This window comes from Lepisosteus oculatus, chromosome 5 (assembly GCF_040954835.1).
Source record: "Lepisosteus oculatus isolate fLepOcu1 chromosome 5, fLepOcu1.hap2, whole genome shotgun sequence".
In the NCBI taxonomy this organism is placed as follows: Eukaryota; Metazoa; Chordata; class Actinopteri; order Semionotiformes; family Lepisosteidae; genus Lepisosteus; species Lepisosteus oculatus.
The window spans coordinates 54,304,488-54,326,176 of NC_090700.1; the positions used below are offsets into that span (position 1 = coordinate 54,304,488).

Consider the following 21,689-nt stretch of genomic DNA (forward strand, 5'->3'; position numbering starts at 1 on the left):
AAGCCATGGCCATATACGAGCTATGCATATAAAGCAGTCTACAAAACACTCTGCTCAGTGTGTGCTTGCACAGCATGAGCTACAGCGCAGTTTTAGTACGAGGAAGGATTCTTTAACCTGCAGCGCATAGGCCGTGTTGTATAGAGATAAGAGATCCCGGGTGAGATTCACAATGCGCTGTCTCTTTAATCTCCTGTAAAGCTTCAGAACACAACACACTGAATGGAGACAGATTACCAAGGAGACTGCTTGTCACAGGATGTGCCAGTGTTCCCCTGTAAATATCTGCTCTGTTCCACAAACATGCTTCTGAAAAAAGGCATCCTTCTTGCAACAATGTTATTCATGCTAGAATCTCACTGCAGAATGTCAAGACATGTTAACCAAACTTGAAGGGAGGCGACAGTTCATGCTTGCAACTCACACTCGAGAAAACGTGACCCGCCGAGTCCCAATGTGTAAGAGTGTAAGAACATAAGAAAGGTTACAAACATTTGCCAAACATCGGCTTGTTTTGCTTCTGCTAGATAAGTGATTTGAGGATCGCATCTACACGTTTTTTTGGTGAATGGCAGGGCAGCAACAGTCTGCTTAGCTAACAGGTCCAGATTCCCACAACTCTTTGCGTAATAACCTGCCTCCTGTTCTGGGTCACAAACACACTCTGTCTCCACTGCCACTGGCTTCGCTACCTGATTTTCACCCAGAAACTGCAACAACTACACCAGCAACTCTGGAGGGACAAACGGACACATTCAGAACAAAACTAACTGATAAAGAGGACCTTCTAAATACAAATGCAACCAAAAAGCTGAATAACCTACACTTTGCAACACTGAATGAAACTGAGACCACTTCCTTCCAAGACAGAGATGATTCACTTTTTATCTGTTTTGTTTCAGATTTGGAACATCAGTGCTAAAAAATGCTGTTTAGAACGGTGTCCAGCTACTGCTCTCTATTTCTTAAAGACTACCTTTCAGTGTCTAATATTAAGCAGACTCTGTCACACAACTTCCTAACTAAAATGCAAAACAAAGATGCATTCTGTGAAGGAATGCGTTAAAACTTTTACACACTGATACAAACATTTTGGGAACTTGTAGATTATTTGAAGAAAAAAAAATCTTCACAGATTTTTCCACAAATGCAGACCCCGAATTATTGTTTTTTTCTGATGTTTATAAACTTAAATGATGGCTCTCAAATTAATGAACAATGGTTTGAACATACACTGCATCTTTAAAATACAGCAGATGTTGTGAAATATTGCATTTATTTTCACTTTGCACTGTATTTTGTTACTCCAAGGATAAAAGTGTCAGCTTTATAGAATTTGTGTTGAATTATATGAAGAGAGAGCCACAGGATCATTACAGACATACAGTACTGTATTTAACAGAGAATTCAAAAGCTCAGGTTATAAAAGGTTGAATTAATAATAGTTCGGTTCAATTATTTCTGTTAACTTAAAAACACATAGTAGTGATCCACAGAAAAAAAGTATTATATTGAGCAGTCAATAAAGTTACATGTATATGTGTATACGGTGATATGTATAAAATATAAAGTATATTTAACAGACATCACTTATTTTTATTTAGCAAGCACTTCAGAAAGTAAAGCGAATATGTTACTGAAGCTTATAACTTAACATTGAAATAAAAACTGAAGCAACTTCCAGCCCACTTTCAGTATCTACCGATAGGGCCCAGATTTTCTATGCACTTTCTTATCACAGCTTTTTTTTAAAAAGGTACCATAGTACTGTCCCATAAACCCTCTTTTGGGTTTAATTTTACCACAGAACGTGAACCTTTCCCATGGCTGGAAAAAGCGCTTCATTATTTTGTTAAAGTTGAGCTATTGAACGCAAGCCCAGCAGCAGAAATCAGGATTTAGTTTCAGCTTGTGTCCTTAGGTTTGTATTTCACTGTTGGTCCTGATGAAGTCCACTGGGTTGCCAGTCAATACTTCTGAGCATTTAAAATACTTGAATTAAGTCCCCCCAGTAGATTTCTCTGTTCAAGTCTAAAAACATTCCGTGAATTTCACCAGTCAGTATAGAACATTCCTTCAAGTCTGGGGGGATACCTGGAGGTACTTTACCTTGTCCTGGCAGAGGAAAATACCATTTGATTTATAAAAGGTAGCCATGAAATCTGCCTTCAGGGTACCTGTTTTAGCATTCTGCAAAGATTTTACACATATCCTTTAGATGAACATACTTCGTGAAACATGAACATACTTGTAAAAAAAACCTTTGCCCTTACTCCCTTTCTCAGGTGTAAAGTAGGGTGACCATTGGAAGAGACCTACAACACAAATCTTGCAAAACCAGTGTCACCAAGAACCAAATTTGAAACATTCTCTGACGAGGAAGTGCAAGATCCTTAACAGTGGAGAGAGAGAAAAGGCGGCTCAATAAGAGATGAGCAAGATGTCAGCAAGATGGACAATCCTTAAGCATTCTTGTGAATAATCGCCGTGCACATGGAGAAAGAATCTGCTCATTAGCAGGTTCAGAGTGAAACGTCAGGCCTTTCTGCTCTCACGATGCTGCGCATCACATCTGGCTGGGGTGGGTTTTATAGCTGAAGGAAGTTGTCCATCTGTGGAAGACTAGCACGATGCCACAAAGGCGCTTTTCATGTGGCTACTTTCAAGAGCGCTGCTGTGTCTGAAACATTTCCATTTGCCTCCTTCAGATTCTCCAGATCAAAGGCTTGCTCCAGGGAATGACCAGAAGCTACTAAATCCCTAACAAACACCGATTCTGCTCCTTACAGCATAGCATTAGCATGTGCCATCCACATGGCTGGCACAGAACAAAACGTGCAGTGTTGTCCGCGGTGCTATTGTTTGAAGCTGGTTCAAAAGCAGGCCTGTGCTCTTTCAGTGTGCAACGTGGAATCTACTCATTAAACTTCACAAGAGAAAAGAAGGAAAATTCAAAAGCATGACCCTTTTTTTTAAATCTCCCCTCAAAGGTTATCTACTTTGCCTTTTGCAGCTGTCAACCTTTTTGAACCCTGAGATAATTAAATAGATGTCTCTGATTAATTGAAAAAAAAAAAGATGGGCGTTTCTACTGGAAGTGTTTGACATAAAATGTCTTTTGAGTTTTATGTCTAACTCGCTCAGATGGGATTTAACTTTAATTCAGAAACATGAAAAAAATAAAAATCCTATTTAACTTAACGAGTAAAACCCCAGGATGATTTGTGCCAACACTGATTCCCTCTGAAAGGAATGTTTTTGCAGGATATTTAAGCAGCTGGCATATACCCTGAACTGGAACCAAGAAACATACCAATCAAAAAAGATTGGAAGATTATTTTAAATAAGAACTGCAATCAACCCACGGCTATTAGAAGATTATCCTTGTGAGAGGCATGTTTAAAAATACGAGGATCTTTAAATAACTGTGAGATATTTTGTTTTTCTTCTCAAAGGTTTGGCACTGCCAATTAGGTTTCTCTTCGTTTGTTAATCAGCTCAGCTCAGCTCAGCAGCAAGGGCTCCATACCATCTTAGAGACAAGGAATGAGGACTGTGAACCCTCTCCTCCAACAACTCTGGTGTCAGGACATGCATCATTTGGCACAGTGTCCTACAGGAGAATAATGCAAGGTCATAGGTGTCCCAGTCCCAGAGACTAGTGTATAATAGGGACACCCGGGTCAGCTCACGGCCCACCCAATCCCAGGGCACATTTATTGCCTGTCCTGCTCATCAGCACTGTGACTGAGAAGTTTCTGAATCACAAAACAGCAAATAGCAACAAATATGAAGTGGATAGGAATATGGAAAGAAATGTAATTTCTGCAACAGATGTTATCTAACTGGTATTTTGTTGCAAAAGAGTGGTAGAGATACAGTCCTGTAATGTATACTACAGGACTGACCAATCACGCTCCTGCCATATGCAGACGGATATCTAATAAGTCACGTCTAGTTGCCTAGAGGGCCTATGTGAAAACAAACTGAAAGCCCACCATAGGAATCAATAAGACCTTTCCCCAAATCACCCTCATCTGCAGCACATCTGACAAAAAAGGGTGGCACAAAAATGTGTGACGGCAACGCAGGGTAGAAAGGGGGTAGCTCATGGAGCACTTATCAGGACATGAGATTCACCAAACACTCGAAGGCAGCTGTGCAGACGTGTCCTTCCTTAAAAAAAAAAAACATTTGCATGCTAAAAATGTAACTAAAAACAGCTTCTGACAGATTGTATTCATTTTGTTTAAACCCTATAAATACCTCCATTACAGGATTCACTCTCATCTCTGCCCAAAGGCAGATTCTGCTACTTAAATCCAAGACTGGAGCCACTTACTGACTCATGGACAAAATAAGCTGGAGATGTGTGCACTTTTGATGGTTTCTCACTAGGAAGGTTTTTAGTGATACATAAAAGGAGAACACTTTGAAATTCTATGTGGTCAAGGAGGTTAACGTTATCGTACTGTGGAGCTAATGCAAAAGAAACAAAACTAATTTCAAAATCATGTATACGTTAATCTTCCTCATGTCCCCCCACGCACTGTACCTTCAGAACACTTCTATTGTCGAAGCTAGCTGGCGAGTTGTTATTTTTTTCCACCAACTTGATCCTCTTATTGTTTTCCCTCAGTGTCCATGAGTTACGTCCCTATTCTCCAATTTTCCATTCCAATCGGTGGGAAATTAGTTCCAAATGTTTGGCAGGGAGTCAATGCTGGAAAACCTATGGAGCAGAGCTGCTCCTCAAGCTTTTGATCTTAATTCTCTTCTTTCTTTTATAAAAAAGAATACCCTTATAAAAATAACCTAAAGGTTTCAATGAAAATGTATCCTACTCTGTAGAATTGGAACATTTACAGAAACCTACCGTATAAGTCATCTATAGATTATTTCCATAATGGTTCCTTTAACGAGATCAAGTTTGACCAAAAAAAAAGCATCTGTCCTATTTACATTTCTGGGAGAAAAATAAATAGCTCTGCCAAAAGCTCTTCTTAAAACATCCTTAACGTTTTTAGTGCAGACAGGCAACCTGACAACCTCAATAATAAATAACCCCACATTTTCTTCTCTTATTGTTATCTATTACCTCATCATAGCCTAATGGGGGCCATGAACTAAATACAAGCGTGATAAGTTTGGTACTTTTACTGAACATACAGTACTGCATCACACCAGCTTTTTCAGGGCACATGTTTCCACAGCTTTCCTTCCCTAGATAAATACAGACTGTACCCAGTCTTCAGCCAGGACCCAGGGCTGTGTGCAATACAAGATTTGTTTTCCAGATCCGAAATGGAAGTGCGCTAAAAAAAAACGAGTTTTAATCAAAACCATTGGGGAAAAAAACACACCACCGAGACATGACTCGTCGAAATCCTGATTTTTTGGGGGGCGCCTGAGCTGTACCCCATTTCACATGGATCTGGGTGCTCTGTGGGCCCAGTCCTGGCATATTGGATGTATATCTGCATGTAAACATGATAGAACACCTATTGAGCTTTGTGAACAAAAGGTATCAATTAACCACAGCAGCAACTTCAACTTGATTCATCAGATTCTGGAATCTGATCTTGCATGAAACTCATTGCGAAACCTCACCACTTCTCAGAAGTGCATCTGGGGCCATTTATCTTCTCTGAAAAAGAGGTTCTGCCGGGTCAGCTCCGGCCCACATACAGAAGCACGATGGGCCTTAGTGTCTGCAGCCAAACCTGGATGATGTGGCAGCAGCCAGAGTGAGCCAGAACGCTCACCACACATCAGCTCGCAGTGGGGAGGAGAGCAGCATGATGAAGCCAGGTCAGTGATGGGGATTATTAGGAGGCCATGATGGGTAAAGGCCAGGGGGAAATTTGGCCAGGCCAGAATCTGACCCCTACTCTTTTAGAGAAATGCCCTGGAATTTTTAATGACCACAGGGAGTCAGGACCTCGGTCGACCATCTCATCTGAAGGACGGCCTCTTTTTACAGTATTGTGTCCCCATCACTATACTGAGGCATTAGGACCCACGCAGGCCGCAGGGTGAGCGCCCCCTGCTGGCCCCACTAACACCTCTTCCAGCAGCATCCTTAGCTTTCCCAGGAGTCTCCCATCCAGGTACTGACCAGGCTCACACCTGCTGAGCTTCAGTGGGTTGCCAGTTGCGATTTGCAGGGTGATATGGCTGTATATCACTACATTTCTGTGGATAGACGCTCCCTTCCCCATGTGTTTTGAAATGATAGTGCGCCCATTAAAACAGGAGATTGGGTGCCTTTTCCTTTAACCAAGTGGTACTGAGCATTGACGGAGATGTGCTCAGCAGCTCAGAGTCCCACCTTTAAAACAGAGGAGCACTTCAGGGAAACTCAAGGGGTAAGGTGCTCTGGGTAGCCCTGCACTGATGTTCTCCCATGGGCCTGGAGTGGGAGGTGGGGAGTCAGGGAAGGGCCGGCCACTCACCCAGGGGCAGGAAGGCCAGGCAGTTGCCCGCCATGGAGAGCTCGTTGAGGCTGTGCAGCTGGCAGAGCTGGCGAGGGAAGCAGCGCAGGCTGTTGCGGTCGGCGGTCAGGCACTGCAGGGACAAGCACTGGTGCAGCCTCTCCGGCAGGGCGCTCAGGCAGTTCATGGACACGTCCAGAGTCTCCAGGTCCCTCAGGTCCCCGATCTCTGCCAAGGAGACGAAAACTCGAATGTTAGACACGCCCGACAGGGATTGTATGAAGAGCGTCTAAAAGAGCCCACGTTCCTTCAGCAGCACAGCTGTGCGAGCGACGTGTGCGTAGGGCTTGTTCGCGGTTTTTCAGCTCCAGAGTTGAGATACGAATGCGCTTACTTTCAAGGTGCTAAATCAGACTCAGTGAAGCAGCGGGGTCTCATCAGAGCTGCTGTTTGTCTGGTGTCACTTGCAGCGGGTGCACTGACACCCACTACAGGCGCCTCCATCGCACCAGGAGATGTGAAGAACAGGAGCTGCTCTAGCAGCTCTTGAGTGACAGCAGACAGACAGCAGCCCTGCACCGAACGAAAGAACACCAACCCTGACTCTGTGTACAAGAGCTTGGGGAACATGTGGAGACGTACAGTGCTGCAGTTCTGGAAACCCAGCTACTCTATGTTCTCAATGTGTGCCCTGGCATGTGTTAGTTTCATACCAGGTTCACACCAAAGGGAATTAAAGGCTCTTGTGGATTTACATGAAGAGTGTGAGTGCAAAGCTCCACACAGGAGAGCCCGGAGAAAGGCCTGGAGGGGAACAGAAAAAGGAGGATGTCACAGAGTTTCCACTGTTAGTTCTGTAGAGAAGACAAGTGGCCATTTTTTATAACAGTAACTTCAGCTTTCAACCTCAGCAAAGTATATTGGACTATACCAGTGTAAAGGAACAAGTAATAGGTTTATTCCATGCTGAAAAGAGAAGAAAGAAAACACAACGTTTCTGCCGTGGAGCCTTCTTCAGGTGTGAGAAAGACAGGGCAGTAAGCAAAGAAAATGTAGTACAGGGGAACAAAGGCTGGGAGAGAGGAGGGCGGGAGGCGGGAGCAGGGGACAGACAGAGTGGCCAATCAGGTGGTGTGAAGAGAGGTGTGAAATAAAACCTACAATGAATAGACAGAATTTAGAAGAAAATGAGTCTGTCCTTGAGAGAAAGGTAATGGTAAAGGTAGGTGTGATCCGAGCTGCAGGATAATTTTAGTTTCTGTAGTCTTTCTGATGTGGGAGTTAGGAAAACCATCTTTGAGAACACAGACAGAGAGAATAATGTGATCATGGCTGTCAGAGGTGAAATGAGAAACAAATCTTTAATCTTCACAGCCCTAACATGTTCTCTGAAGCGGGCTCCAAGTCTCCTTCCTGTTTCTCCAATATAGATGGCTGGGCATTTACGGCAAGAGATACAGCAAATAAGGTTGCTGGAGGTACAAGATGCCATCTGGGTGATCCGGAATTGTTCTGAGGGGCCTTGAATGAGTGTGGTGTTAGATGTGTACTTGCAGGTGATACAGCGAGCTCTGCTGCAGGGGAAAGTACCTGGTGTGGTTGGTTGTTGAGGGCGGTCAAGGGAGCTGTGAACAAGAAGGTTGCGCAGATTAAGTGGTCGGTGATATGAGATGATGGGGTGGTCAGAAAAGAGGGCCCCATTGCAGGGATTATCCTGTAGGATGGAAAAGTTGTCGTTAATAGTCCTGGGGATAGAAAGTGTGTTGGGGTGGTAGAGAAGCACCAAAGGTACCTTGGTAAAGGCACAGTGAAGTGTAGTAAAGCACAGTGAAATCGCAATCCATGCATTGTGAGACACAGGGAGGAAGAGTGAAGTGTGAGATTAACCAAGCCATCGCAAAGCAAATGAAGGACTTGTGACAAAAGCAAGGTAAAACATACCTTGCAGACTGACAATGGATTATCTTTCATATGGCACTATTTTTGAGAAGAGAGAGGGCTGAATATGTTGAAATTTCACATTAAAACTTGAGTAAACCATATAACTTTCTGAATTTTTGTTGAGATTCAACCTCAAGATATTGATATTTTTAAATAAAAAAGGAAATGTAGCTGATATCTAAGCTCATGCGCTCTCCTTCAGACAATATACTGTAAAAGGATCTGATTTGATTATTTTGTTTAAACAGATTCGATTCAGTATTAAATTGAGGAACATGTTGTGCAAAATGCTGAAAAAATAAAATGAGGTGGCATTTCTCATTCATTTCAAATAACGTTGTTTTTGACCAGACAAAGAAGAGAAAATTAAAACTGCATTTTCATAGGGTTGACAAAATATGTGTTTTTGTACCAGCACTTCTGAACAAATTGATTCAACATCATCTGAAAAAAACATAGGAAAGTCTTGGAACAAGTAATAGCACATTAGGCCAATCGTGTTGTGAAAGGCGCTATATAAAAATAAATTGAATTGAAATGTATTCCATGATGAAAAGCTAAGAAAGAAACCACAATGTTTCAGCCATGGAGCCTTCTTCAGGTGTGATTACTATTACTTGTTCCTTTGTAGCCTACGCATGCTGGCGCAGCTCCCCACCTGAACTATAGCAAAGCCTTTCTGTACTCTATGTGGTTTCATTATACTTTATAAAACAGGGTAAAAACGTCTTTAAGTGGAATTTCATGCAGCAAGACTGGAGATCACCTCCACACGGCGGCCGAGACGTTGCACAGACCCCGCCACGACGCACGCAGGGAGAGCACAGCGGCTCGCTCAGATCCGTCTTCAAATACAGTCTGGACACTGTCCTCAAGCAGGCGGCCGGTAAGCCAGCAGAGCCACGGACAACACGTCTCGGGAAACAAGCCCAAGCCTACCGCGTGCAAATATTGAAACGTGTGTCTGCTATAGTTTCCTTGCCGTTTGCCGTTTTTTTAAGGAAATCGTCCCACAGGTCTTGACGCCAGGCAGCCGACGCACGCTGTGTGCAAATGCCTGGGCGGAATGATAAATGAGGCCTCGGTCAGCTCGTCGGGTGGGGTTCAGTCAAGCGAGGAGCTCGGCGGCCCCCCAGCGGTGAAGGATGATTGCCCCCCCCGAGGCAGAATAGGACAGTGGGGTTTCTTACCCGTACAGTTTCCTGACCACAAACAGGCAAGACCGGCCCACACGGAAAATGTGTATCCAGGCTGCAAAGCGTGTGTGACGCGCGACGTGTGACCTGCCCCACCGCGAATCAGACCGTTTGGAGTTCTGGGGTAAAATTATTGCCAATAGCCACGTTGAGGGGAGCATGCTTTTGTAGGCCTGTATAAGGGAATTGTGCATGATCAGACGGATCACAAGACAGATACAGTAACGTTAACGAACAAATTTCGGGAACGAGACATCCCGCTCCAGAAAAAGTGGGAAAGCCGGTCTTTCCCTCAGCAGCCACAACAGGCACTGAAGGTTTCAGAGACAACTGCAGCCGCGCAGCAGAAGAAACAGCAGCCAGAAGCTACTCCTTCAGCAGTGTGCGATGCCTGCTGGGTGTTTTGGGTTATGAAGTCGTTGGAAGGTACTGACATCTGTGAAGAAAAGCACAAATGAGATTCTGTCACCTTAGTGACGCTTGTCTTGACCCCTCAGCTCCACAGAGATGGATATAGAGTGATAATAGTGGAACATGATGCAAGTTCCAGAGAAAGGAAGGCTGATACAGTAAGTCCCAGCATGGGGACTGGCAGGAAGGGCTTATGTGTGATGGTATAGGCAACGTAATTGAAGCAGTCTTCTGTTCTGCAAAACAGTTTGCCCAGCAGGGAGACGGCTCACAGTGATACTTGGCTGACTGCAAGAGCAGTCTCTCTGCTGCCCTCTGTTGCCCGACCCCAGCATTGCGTGATAACTGTCTTCCTATTACATGCTCAAATGCCCAGTTCATGAACAAACTGGTACATTTCAGAATAGAATGACTGTGGTAATTACAGACAGAAGGATTTCTGTACATCACTGGCTATATCCTTCCAGAGGCTCTTGGCACTTGCTATGCCTTGGGATAGAGAAGAGGAAAGATATGTGGCTCTTTTTCATTTCTGTCGCCTTGCTTTCCAACAAATCAATACTGACGTTATATAGAGCTAAGGACACAGACATTTAAAAAACCTTCCCTTTTTCCTTTGAGTACATGCTCCTGACAGGAGCGAACCTGCAGAGAGAAGTTAACTGAACGCCATGAGGGAGACAGTACAGGGCCTGCAGCACCAATCGCAACATCTGACCACAGGTACTAGGCACTTTTCTTTTGCTTTGCGGAAAGTCAAAGAAGAACCAGTGCAGGAACGCCTGAGAGGAGAAAGTGAAGGTTGTCTAAAGAACAGCAGACCTGGCTGGGAAGCTGGCCCCTAGCTGCAGGGACCAGAGGAACCCGAAAACAATTCCTCATCAATCTCCTGCCCTCCGCCGAGAGCTCGTCCTGACCCACATAGCAGCCAGCGGTGTCTCTGCAGCTACCTGACACGCTTGCTTTCTTTTTTTTTTTTCCACACCGGATGAGGCCACGGGGGCACTGTATTTGTTTCATTATTGATATTTCCCCCAGATCACAAAACCCCTGCTTACTCATACCAAGACAGCAGTAGTTCCTCAAAGGTTAGTGAGCTCTTGTTTGCCATTTAACCCTCACTCTGAGGCTAGGGAGGCTGAGATAAGGAACCAACACCCTGTTCTTGTTGTTGTTGTTCTGTTTAGTTTCCTAAGAGATACAATATCGATATCTCAAAATCTAAAGCTACTCTGTTCGAAATGCATTTAAACAAAACAGCATAAACGTGGTAACACTTCGCTTTCACATGCATTATCAAAGCTTGTCTCACAGCGGTCTGGATCTCTGGGTGGTAACAAACAGCAGCGCTACATACTGTATTAGATCAACAAAGGTGATTAGCGTACAGAAACGTCATTTATCATGACGACATCGAATATTACTAAAGCGCTTAAGCACTGCAGAGGAATGCCAGGCCCGAGGCCTGCTGCAATCTGAACATTTTTTAGTCTCGAATGCTTGAGACACAGTCTTTGCCCCCAGGTGCCTGTGTCCCAGCACCGCTTTCAAAGCCAGCCGAATGCGGAGAGGGTGTCTACCGCGGCTTTGACATGTGCTTTTCCCCCTACAAGCTGTGGCCTGGCTCCTCATCTGCAAAGCATTCTGGTTTTACTGCAAATAAACCAAATCTGACACACAAAACGGCTGCAAGGCCAGTGCTCTGTGGGGGAGAAAAAGCAAAGAAGCAGCAAAATAGACCCGCAAGGCAAAAATGATTGTTCTTCTTCTAATTCACTTTTCTAAATCTGCAGGACTCCAGTGAAGAAATGGGCAAGACCCTTGCTCTCCTGATCAAGTTTTAACTTGTTTATGCTAGGCAATAGCACAATAAACTGCATTCCTGCTCCCTAACTAGGTGCTGGACTGTATTCGAAATTTGTTTGTGGTTAGCACTGAAATGACAGAAACCCACCAGAGCATGCTCTGTTCCTGTTGCAATCAGACACTGCTGGTGCAGGGAGACAACAGCCCCCCTCCCCCCTTCTCGAGCGTGCGGTCTGCGCACTGCTGCGCCTCTCACCCCTCCAGAGACCCCAGGGGTTGTCAAGACTCAGGCTCGTGTTCCAGGCTTACACTGCTGGTGAACTCTGACTGCCAGAGCCAAGACGCGTGGCACGGCACGCTAGAAACACTGCACCACAAACATTTGAAACTCTGCTTAAATGGGGCTCTGCATGAGAAACAAACATTCCAACATTTGTCACTATGCTAAGATGATTTGTCCACAACTTTTGCATACAGGATGGGAACGACATGATAGTCACTGCTTTCATGTAGCATCCTCTGAATGGCAGAGATAATACTCTTTGATCTCATCTTAATCTCATCTTTTTAGCAAGGAACACCTTCAAAGTAAGAGATTCCAAAAGAAACAATGGTTGAGGGTTTAAGCAGACAATTGTCTTTCGAGTTCTTGGACCACAATTTCTGTAAGGCTCAACAGCTCTTAGTTGTCTAAGACATGGGGAGAAGAGGGAAAACAAACAGAATCAGAATACAAAACCCAGATGCTCTGAAACCTTATACATTCACTTGACTTACTGAGTCTTAACCATTATTTAGTTGGGCCATGTTGTTTGACTTGGCATTTCCCTTAGCTAAAGCATTTAGTTTTGTTTCTTCTTCTTAAAGAAGCTATTACTAGCACAAATACCTCAATTAAAACACTGGAAAACGTTATACGCTCCACAGCTGAATAGCTCCCTTTATCTGAAGCAGCAGCTGGAAAGAAATTAGCATACATGCGACAAGACAAAACAAGATACATTTGTTTTAAGTACCAAACCATTTATGTAATTTTGCAGCTCAGAATATTACTGTGTTTCAGTGTCCTATGAATATTGGTAAGCAGACGATAAAAGCAATGTTGGCAATGCCCAAGTCAATGAGCTAAAACAGGAAGCTATAGCGTAAGGATTAGAGGAGCACTTCCAAGAACACACGACGCTCATCACTGCCATTTTTTGATTTACACTGAATTCATGCTTTCTTTAACCGTCAATTGTGGCTTTGTGAGGAACAGCAAATGAGCCAGTGTGGTACTTTAGAAAGTACAATGCTGCTCTCTTTTCTTAAGAGCTCTCAGGCAGGGAAGCTTAAGTTAGGAAAGTTTCAGTACCTTGAGTTCGCTCAGAAGTACAAAGTGCACTGGAAACATTTTGATTTTGTCTTTACATTCAAGCAGTCACAGATCACCACAAGTCAGCTAGATCACTGATGAAGCTTTCCACTGTCATTCACATTCTGCGTTTCTGATTTCTGTGCCCATTTTGTATAAAGAACAACACAACGTCCGACACTTGTTGTGTCAAGACAATTTTATATATCCCAGGCACATCGACTTTCAGTTGACGAAAAGAGCTGTTGAGGAAGGCTGGAGGAAGTTTGCAAAGACAGTGCTGTTGGTGGGTCTAGCTGTGGACAGAAGTACACAGGAAGTGGGCATAGATGTAAATGAAATGCACAGTGCTGTGGTAGAAAATCACTTTAAAGGTGTCTTTACTTATCTTTATCTCTAGAGAGACAGGAGAGCGAAAAAAGCAAAACTAAGTGTTTACTTCTGTTTAACATGATTCAGAAATGGGTTATTTGTTGATGCATTACTATCAAAGATCATTAGGTTTCTAGCTATGGGATAGCAAGATAGGAAACAGCTCACTCAGACACAGAACTGGTAAGTGTAGCATGTGTGAGGCACGTGTTGACTCATGCACGCTGATTCAAGAAAAGCAATGAGCCTATTTGCCCAATCTGCTCATGTTTCCCAGCTAGGAGTCACAGAAAGCAAAGCAAAACAATCACAACAGGGCAGCAGAAGAAACTCCCTGAGTTGCATAATTGTATTGTAATTAAAACACTTTGCTATGTAGAACCCCCCCACAATCCCCCATAAAAAGACACTTCCTTGGCTGAAAGTAAAGAGGAAATTAGGCAGTAAAATGAACATCCTTTAAACGTTGCAAAAGGTGTTTAGAATAAAACAAGAAAACATTAAAAGTATGCATCCACAAAACTACCACAATTCTAGTAAACATTTTTGTCTTTCAAAATCCTACTTCAAAACAAATGTAAAGTTCACTCTTTATATGCAAGAGCACTTATGGAGTTTTTTAGTGCACACACAGATACTGTCAGCTAAGCTCTTCAAACAGCTGTATAATAAGATCTCGAGCACAGAGCTCAAACATCTGGAGCTCATACGAACGGGGCAGAGGGCAACGGGGTCTGCCGTGGTCGCTGACAGCACACACATCGCTTGTGTCCAGCTGACATGGTGCACAAACCAACACTGATATAAATGCCGGTCACACCGAGCAGAGACAGTGGTCAATGGTGTGTTCTCAATGGCGCCACTTGTATGTGTACTGAATTTCATACTCAGAAGTCAGCCAACCACATTTACAATCATCTTGTATTTATACACATATAATATACGTGTATACACCCATAACCCAGACAGTCACAGGGTAGAGCACCGGACTAGTATCGTGATGATCAGGTACCACTCACCACTTGCCCGGACATCATGGTGAACAATGGATAATCTCTCCTTGTCACAGAAGGCTCTTTTCAGAGCTTTAATTCTGAAATCGGAAATATTCTGATTTTGTCTGAATATGAAGGACAGGGGCAAGGCTAGAAACCGTGAGCACATTAAGCTGGAACAAACATTTACTTGGTTCTCTGATAACACCCAGAGTCACTGCACAGAGAACAGAACTGAGTACATAGACATACAGCTGCTATACATATGCGAGACCCTGAGAGACTACATTTTTACAATAAAAACTGGTTGTCAAGAAACTTAATTGATTTGTTTTCTTAATACAAAGCATGCAAAATGACTTCACACAAAGTGTGGAATGTTTCTGATGAATCTCAGAACATAAGAAAGGTTACAAAGGTGGAGCCCATTTGATCTGCCTAGATCTGCCGTTTGGTTTCTAGCAGTTTATTGATCTAAGAGTCTCATCAAGTGAATTCATGAAGCAACCCAGGGGCATCAGCTTCAATAAAATCATTGTCATTTTTTTCCCCAAACAAGAAAAGTATTGAAAATAGCAACTTTAACTTGTGTAACTCTTTAGATTTTCAAGTGAGGTTTACCACTATCCATTTCAAATATATTATTATAATAATGTAAGCTTACTCTAAACTGCACTTTGCATGTGTTAGGTCTTCTGTTCTTCAGAGCTCACATGATCAAAGAGGTGACTGTGGTTAATGTCACACAAAAGCCACAGCCAAGCGGGGGCTTTCTGAAGTCACTTTATGTGCAAAGAAATACAAAACACCTGCTGCTCAGGTAGAGCAACACTGTCACGGGAAACAGAACTATTGAGGTCATACTTTCATGAAAGTTTCCAGATCACTTTTACACTTTCAGCCTGGTTGCTGAAAAGCCTTAAATCCTTCACACCCTGAGCTATTAAAGTGGCAAGAGCAAGAAAGCCCATCCTTGACTTGACAATGACTTTTCCCCCAGCCACAATGTTCCGGATATCTTTCTGGGATCCTTCAAGAAACTGCTGGATTGGAAGCCTGGATCAATAAGATAATCAATAATATGGCAACCAAATGAGTAAGACAGGCCTCCTCTTGTCTATAACCTTTCATAGGTTCATGTGATTAATAATTTAATCAACGAAACAGAGCTGGACATTGTTTCTAATTGGAAGACAGTTCATTTTGCTTGGGAACACAAACACACAATAAATGGTGTGCACGGTTCAGGCCCAGCATGCAATATTGTGCAGTTTTTCTAATTGCAAGGGGTTGGTGTAATGGTGGCTGCATTCTGAGTGCAATAAATAATCTAAAGACAAATCACCTGAAACTAGGACCGAAGTGGGAAAAAGGAACAGTGCTGCAGTACACTGATTTGGCAGGGGAGTGCAAAGTTAAGATCATGAAGGCCCCATTCGGCAGAGTAGTCTACAAGGTGAAACATGAGTGGACCCCAGTGCATGAGGGGACTTCTTGGCAGACCAGCGGTAAGAACAGAGGGCACTTACCCATTGCGCAGGAAGACTTTAAGAGTTCTCGTGCATATTGGGCAGTTAAAAGAGAAAGAACGGGAAGACCTTCAAAGCAGAGTCTTGGATAGACAGCCGGAGCTTCATCTGTTTAGAAACTGCAGCAGTTTCTCACACACTGGAGATCCTGCGGCTCACAATCAAGCCCCCCCCCATCCCCGTCCCCCACAGCTACCTTTTCAACTCGGCGGCTCGGAGAGATCAGGCGACACACGCTGAGCTCCTCTTAGCGCACTGCTGGGGGAGTCTGCCTGCCGCTTCCTCTGTCTTGCAGCTTCGGCTCAGAGTCACAGTGGGCAATCGTGCCCCCGAAAGCTCCCTTCCAGCTAAAGCAGAGATCAAGGCACTCTCCTGGGGGGGCTTCATGTCAATTCCCAATGTACAGACACAAGCTGCATCACAGCTGGGCCCTCTCCGAACCTCTCCAGCCCTCTCCGACCCTCTCCGACCCTATCCGACCATCTCGGACCCTCTCCGACCCTCTCCGACCCTCTCCGACCCTCTCCGACCCTCTCCGACCCTCTCCAGCCCTCTCAGACCCTCTCCGACCCTCTCAGACCCTCTCCGACCCTCTCCGACCCTCTCCGACCCTCTCCGACCATCTCCGACCATCTCCGACCCTCTCCGACCATCTCCGACCATCTCCGACCATCTCCGACCATCTCCGGGCCCTCTCCAGGCTTCTCAGAACCTCTCCAGGCCATCTCCAACCCTCTTTGACTCTTTCCAGCACAACTGGCTAGAAAGAAAGAGCCTTCAAGCAGAACATTTCCCTGCGGTCCACGGCCACCCAGAGACAGTGCCTACCACCTGGCGCTCACAACAGGAGGAAGAACCCGCCAGCGAACTGAAATTATTCTGCCTTAGCTACAGAGATAAAGAAAGTGTGAAACAGCTCTTTTCTTCTAGAAAGATTTTTAATGTGAAAAGGGAGGATAAAGTTACACTGGTGCAAAGAAATTCTGAAGTGATCACAGATGTATGAAGTCCACATCATGGCTGTGTGTGTGTGTGTGTGTGTGGTTTTTTTCTCCCCTATCTCCCTGGGGTGCCTGCTACAAAAACAACACTGCTCTCCCTGGATGTCTGCCTGACATACCAAACCTGATTCGTTAGTGGATATTTTTATTCCCCGTTACTAAATTAGGAAACCAGAAAGCGAGGCAAAGGATGTTGCCAAAGGAGAAGAAGGGCCTGCTCAAGATTCATTAGCTAAGGGCCTGAGCCAGACCAGCCAAGTTCTTTAAGAGCCACTCAGGCTTAAAAATAGAAGCATAGCAGGGACTAGGGCCAAACTGGGTCCCGTGCTCACTGCCAAAACCCGCGAGACAAACAAACAAATAAACAGCTTTTGTATGTACTGCCAGAGTCAATAGGAAACAGCCACCCTCAAGAGCTATAATAAGCTACCTTAGGAAGGCCAGCAAACAAGGTGCACATTGCACGAGTTTGAAAAATGTCTTTAGTACAGCTTTAAATAGACTAGTTGGTCACCTTTTGAAAAATAAATTAGTACTTTCATGTTTGATGATGTTTCTGGATTTTTTTCGGGACTGCAGAAAAAACGCTGGATGGAGGAAAAGTATTCTACCGTCCCCCAGCTCACAGCCGAGTCCAGCGCCCAGACGGAGAGAAGGCGCCATGTGCAGAGGCAGAAGGCGAAGAAGAGGAGGAAGAGGAGGAGGAGGAAGGGACAGCAGATGGAGGCTCCGCGTGCGAGTAACTGGTTTCGGATGAGCGCAGCACTGGAGCACAGCGTACCTGGGGGAAGGGACTTCAGCTGATTGTTTGCCAGGCGCAGGTGTCGCAGGGAGCGCAGGCGGCCGAGCTCCGGGCACAGGACCTGCAAGGCATTGTCGCTCAGGTCCAGGGACTGCAGCTTGGCCAGGCTTCCGATAGCTAGACACAAGGAACACTGACGTTACTAACAGTCAAGCGGTTGGCCATGTCCTTTTCCTTCTCTCCCTATATCCCATAGGACGGCTTACAACACACTCACAACTCTCTCATGTGCACCACCTCTGAAATAATCAGCATTTAATACCCCCCCAATTCATCTACGTCAACATAGACCTACAATCAAACCAAAGTTTAGTCATCATAAATCACCCCGATATTAAATACTGAACATTACACTCAAAACTCCAGATGATCTGATTCGCTGTGTGAGTGTTGATCCTACACACGGCCTCAGTAAACACTGCGGGATGAGTCAGTGAAAATCCTTCTCAAACAGCATCTACTCTCTCTAAGGTCCATTAACAGGGAGTAGTAAGGGCTTGCTCCTGTCTTCAAAAAAGCAACTGACTGTGAGAAAAGCTCAGACCCAGTAGGTAAGGACACTGTTATTACCAGGGACAGGACCATAAAACATGCTAGAACGTCTCAGAGCATGATATCGACCAGCTGGGATCAGGCAAAGCTAAAACTGTGTGCAACACCCTGAGCACCTTCACACCATTTCAGGAACAAGATATTCTAACTTCACTGCCACTGCTAAACATCTGCTAGACAAAAGCTTCTTGGTTATTTTTTAAACTTACTTATACTGTAGACCATGCATGCAAAGAGCTAAAAAACAAAATTTCAAAGCAAGGTAGCTTAAGAAGTAATATAGATAAAAATTCCCTTATCTCCCTGATAACTGGCCAATGAAGAACAGGCATGCTTACCAATCTTACGAGAATTCTACAATGGGTGTATGCAAAACTACAAATATTAGCCCAATAATAAACCCCTCTGTATCTGCAGACAAAGTGCCCTGGCCGGTTACGGACAGAATCTGATTCTCGAGCTCTGATATTTCAGAGATCACAAATGTAACACACACTCAGAGCTTTCTACTGTCACTGTACAATTACAACAGGAAAAGTAAACATCCGATAAACATCACACAGCCCCCCTGCTAGATCAAGGTTATCTTACATGGGTCTACCACGGGCTTGTTCTGAGATCTGCTGCCAGAGAGGCCAGCACATGGCACAGCCAGCTTCGTGAGGTCTGAGAGCTGCAGTGTCCCGTGGGCCTCTTCTCCAGTTGTTTCCTAAATGCTGTACTCCCAACCCAAAACATTTCTACGTTACAAGTGACTTAACTTCAGTACCACAGATACCACAAGAATTTATTAGGCCTATGGGCACAAGTTACCAAAACCACACCAATAACAGCTTCCTGATGTCCTCGGCGTTCATCTCCAACATTGAGGAGGAAGCCGTTTCATTTTTGGATCAAACGTCATGCTTCTCTCGCTAATGCCAAGTTATAGGCCAAGAGCTGCAATAACTTTCAATGAATCATTAGCGGAAAAATTATTGATAAAAAATTAATAAAAGAAAAAGCCCACAGCAGGGCATTTCACTGAGCCAGTGCAGATGAAGTACTGTACCGGGATCCAGTGTCCCACCTGGATCACCTGGATACCGGGATAACACCTACCTTCCAGTTATCCCCGTCTAATTGAAAGAAGAGGAAATTCCATATCTTAACCAGAATACTGTCAATCTACGTAACCTGAATTTCCTCTGTATTTCCAAACACATTTTGAGCTACAATGTACCACCCATATCAATTTAACTTGAAGTGCAATGCAAGCAGACTGTGCGATATGTAACAAACTACATAAAGAATTACCTTCTGGAATGATGACAATGTTGTTGGAACGGAGATACCTTTAAAAAAAGAAACAAAACTGAGAATTGTAAACAAATGCCAACAAAATAATCTTTGATTAAATAAATAGGTGTATTTAATAGGCAAATCATTATATTTTATATATCACATGCATCGCACAGAAATAACAGATACTGTAATCTAGGAGTGTTGCATAAACATGTTGCTCAGTTGAGCACCCCCCAAAGTCACTGTGACCCAAATCAGCATTTTATTAGCCTCTTATCTCTTGCATCTCTAGCTCTGCAACTGAAATCAAGACACCACTGCTGTGGGAGGTGAGACCAAGTTTATTAAGAGTGTACCTGCGCAACTTTTTGAAGGTGAGGAACCAGTGCCAGGAATCCATAGACTGCACTACATGTTACTGTAAATTAATCCATCAAAACAGCATCAGCAGCACTGATGAACAAGTCTAGACAAGCCAGAGGCCTGAACAAAAGATGTTGTGAGCAATTCTCTAGTGACACCTAATGGATCACAGTCGCTATGCACACCCACAAACAATACCTCAAGCTCCACTGCTTCAATCCCTGTAGGAATAGAGTGCAGAACAAGGGCAGTCGTGCGTACAATACAACCAGCTATCTTTATATCTGAGGCACCCAGATGTGCCTGTAATACTTTAACACTTTATACACTATTCTGCACAAATATCTGTAACAGCAAGCGACCCACACACAAGGGACTGTGGTGTGGTGCTTAGCACTGCTGCCTCACAGATCGGGGGTCCCAAGTTCGGTTTCAGACTGGGGTACCTTCTGTGTGGTGTGTGCATGTTCTCCCTGAGTTTGTGCAGCCTTTCTCGGAGGTTTCTGGTTTCCTCCCAGAACACGACTGCTTGATTGCCTGTAGTCTGTGAAGCGTCGCTGTACGCGCGTTAGGGTACAGACCCCGTGAGGAAGTGGGGGTGCCTCATTCAGGGTACAATTCTGCAACTCAGTGCTTCTGGGATGGGCGCCATGACGCAAGCTCATGAGAATCATCAAGGGCTCTGCTCCTCAACCCACCCCTCTCTGGCGGAGCTAGTTTGGACACGGTGATGTCATCGCGAAGCAGGGACCTCAGCCGCCTGGGCTCCCTCGGCTGGTTCCCTGTTGTGTTACACAGGAGACCTGGGTTCACGCCCCAGGTGTTGCGGGACGAACCGGCGGGGTGGAGCAGCGAGGGCACGGAGCCCATCGGAACCGCGACGGTCACACCTCATCCTCATTACCTCAACGAGGACAGGATGCGACTCACCGGGCAGATGCAAGTGAAGTTGCAGAATGGCAGACCACACTAGATGCGACTCAGAAACAAAACAAAATGCACAGAATCCCTGCACCCTGCCTGTGCATTTCTAGAGGTCCCAGCCTACCACACAGGCCTTGTTTCCAGCAGAGCTGCACAACAGTACCGCAATAAAAACGCAGATACAGTACATACTGCTACAAACGTGCTATGAAAATGATGATCTCAAGGAATGTTTGAGAGTAATTAATTATCTTATCCATGTCAACAGACATATTATCGATAAGAAGCCGTAGTAGCAATAATAATAATAATAATAACCAGCTTTATTTCATTAAGTGTCTTCAACACAAAATACCGAACAGTGCTGTTCTTATTGAAAATCATGACAGGTGTCCCAATTTAATATGAATAAGATTTCACTATCAGATACCTCATGATTTTCTGCAACACTGCACAATATTACATAGTACTTGTAATACACTTACACTTAATACACTTGTAATATACAGCATAATTTAACTTAATCTTCTAAATTTAAGAAATGTCAACATCTCCTCCTTGCGGTCTGGTATTTGATGTTGAGGTGTGTCAGAAGTGTTTAAATTTGCTTTTGATTGGTCAGTTTTCCAGTCACAAGACAAAAATAACTCAGAGACAGGCTTGCCTCTGGCATGGATACTTCCATCATACTACAAACACTTTTAAGTTATTTCCAGTGTGTATAC

General features: G+C 44.3%; 1 protein-coding gene across 4 annotated transcripts in view; it reads right to left on the reverse strand.

Moving 5' to 3' along the window:
• The window catches only part of lrrc28 (leucine rich repeat containing 28), a 40,742-nt gene that overhangs the window by 11,524 nt on the left and 7,529 nt on the right, over positions 1–21,689 (reverse strand). For all 4 annotated transcript variants that reach the window (XM_069190647.1, XM_069190646.1, XM_069190649.1 and 1 more), the window contains exons 5-7: positions 19,690–19,727; positions 17,821–17,958; positions 6,456–6,662 (exon numbers count right to left, since the gene is read on the reverse strand). In XM_069190647.1, coding sequence (XP_069046748.1) covers positions 6,456–6,662; positions 17,821–17,958; positions 19,690–19,727 — 383 coding nt within the window. The remainder of the gene's footprint in view (positions 1–6,455; positions 6,663–17,820; positions 17,959–19,689; positions 19,728–21,689) is intronic.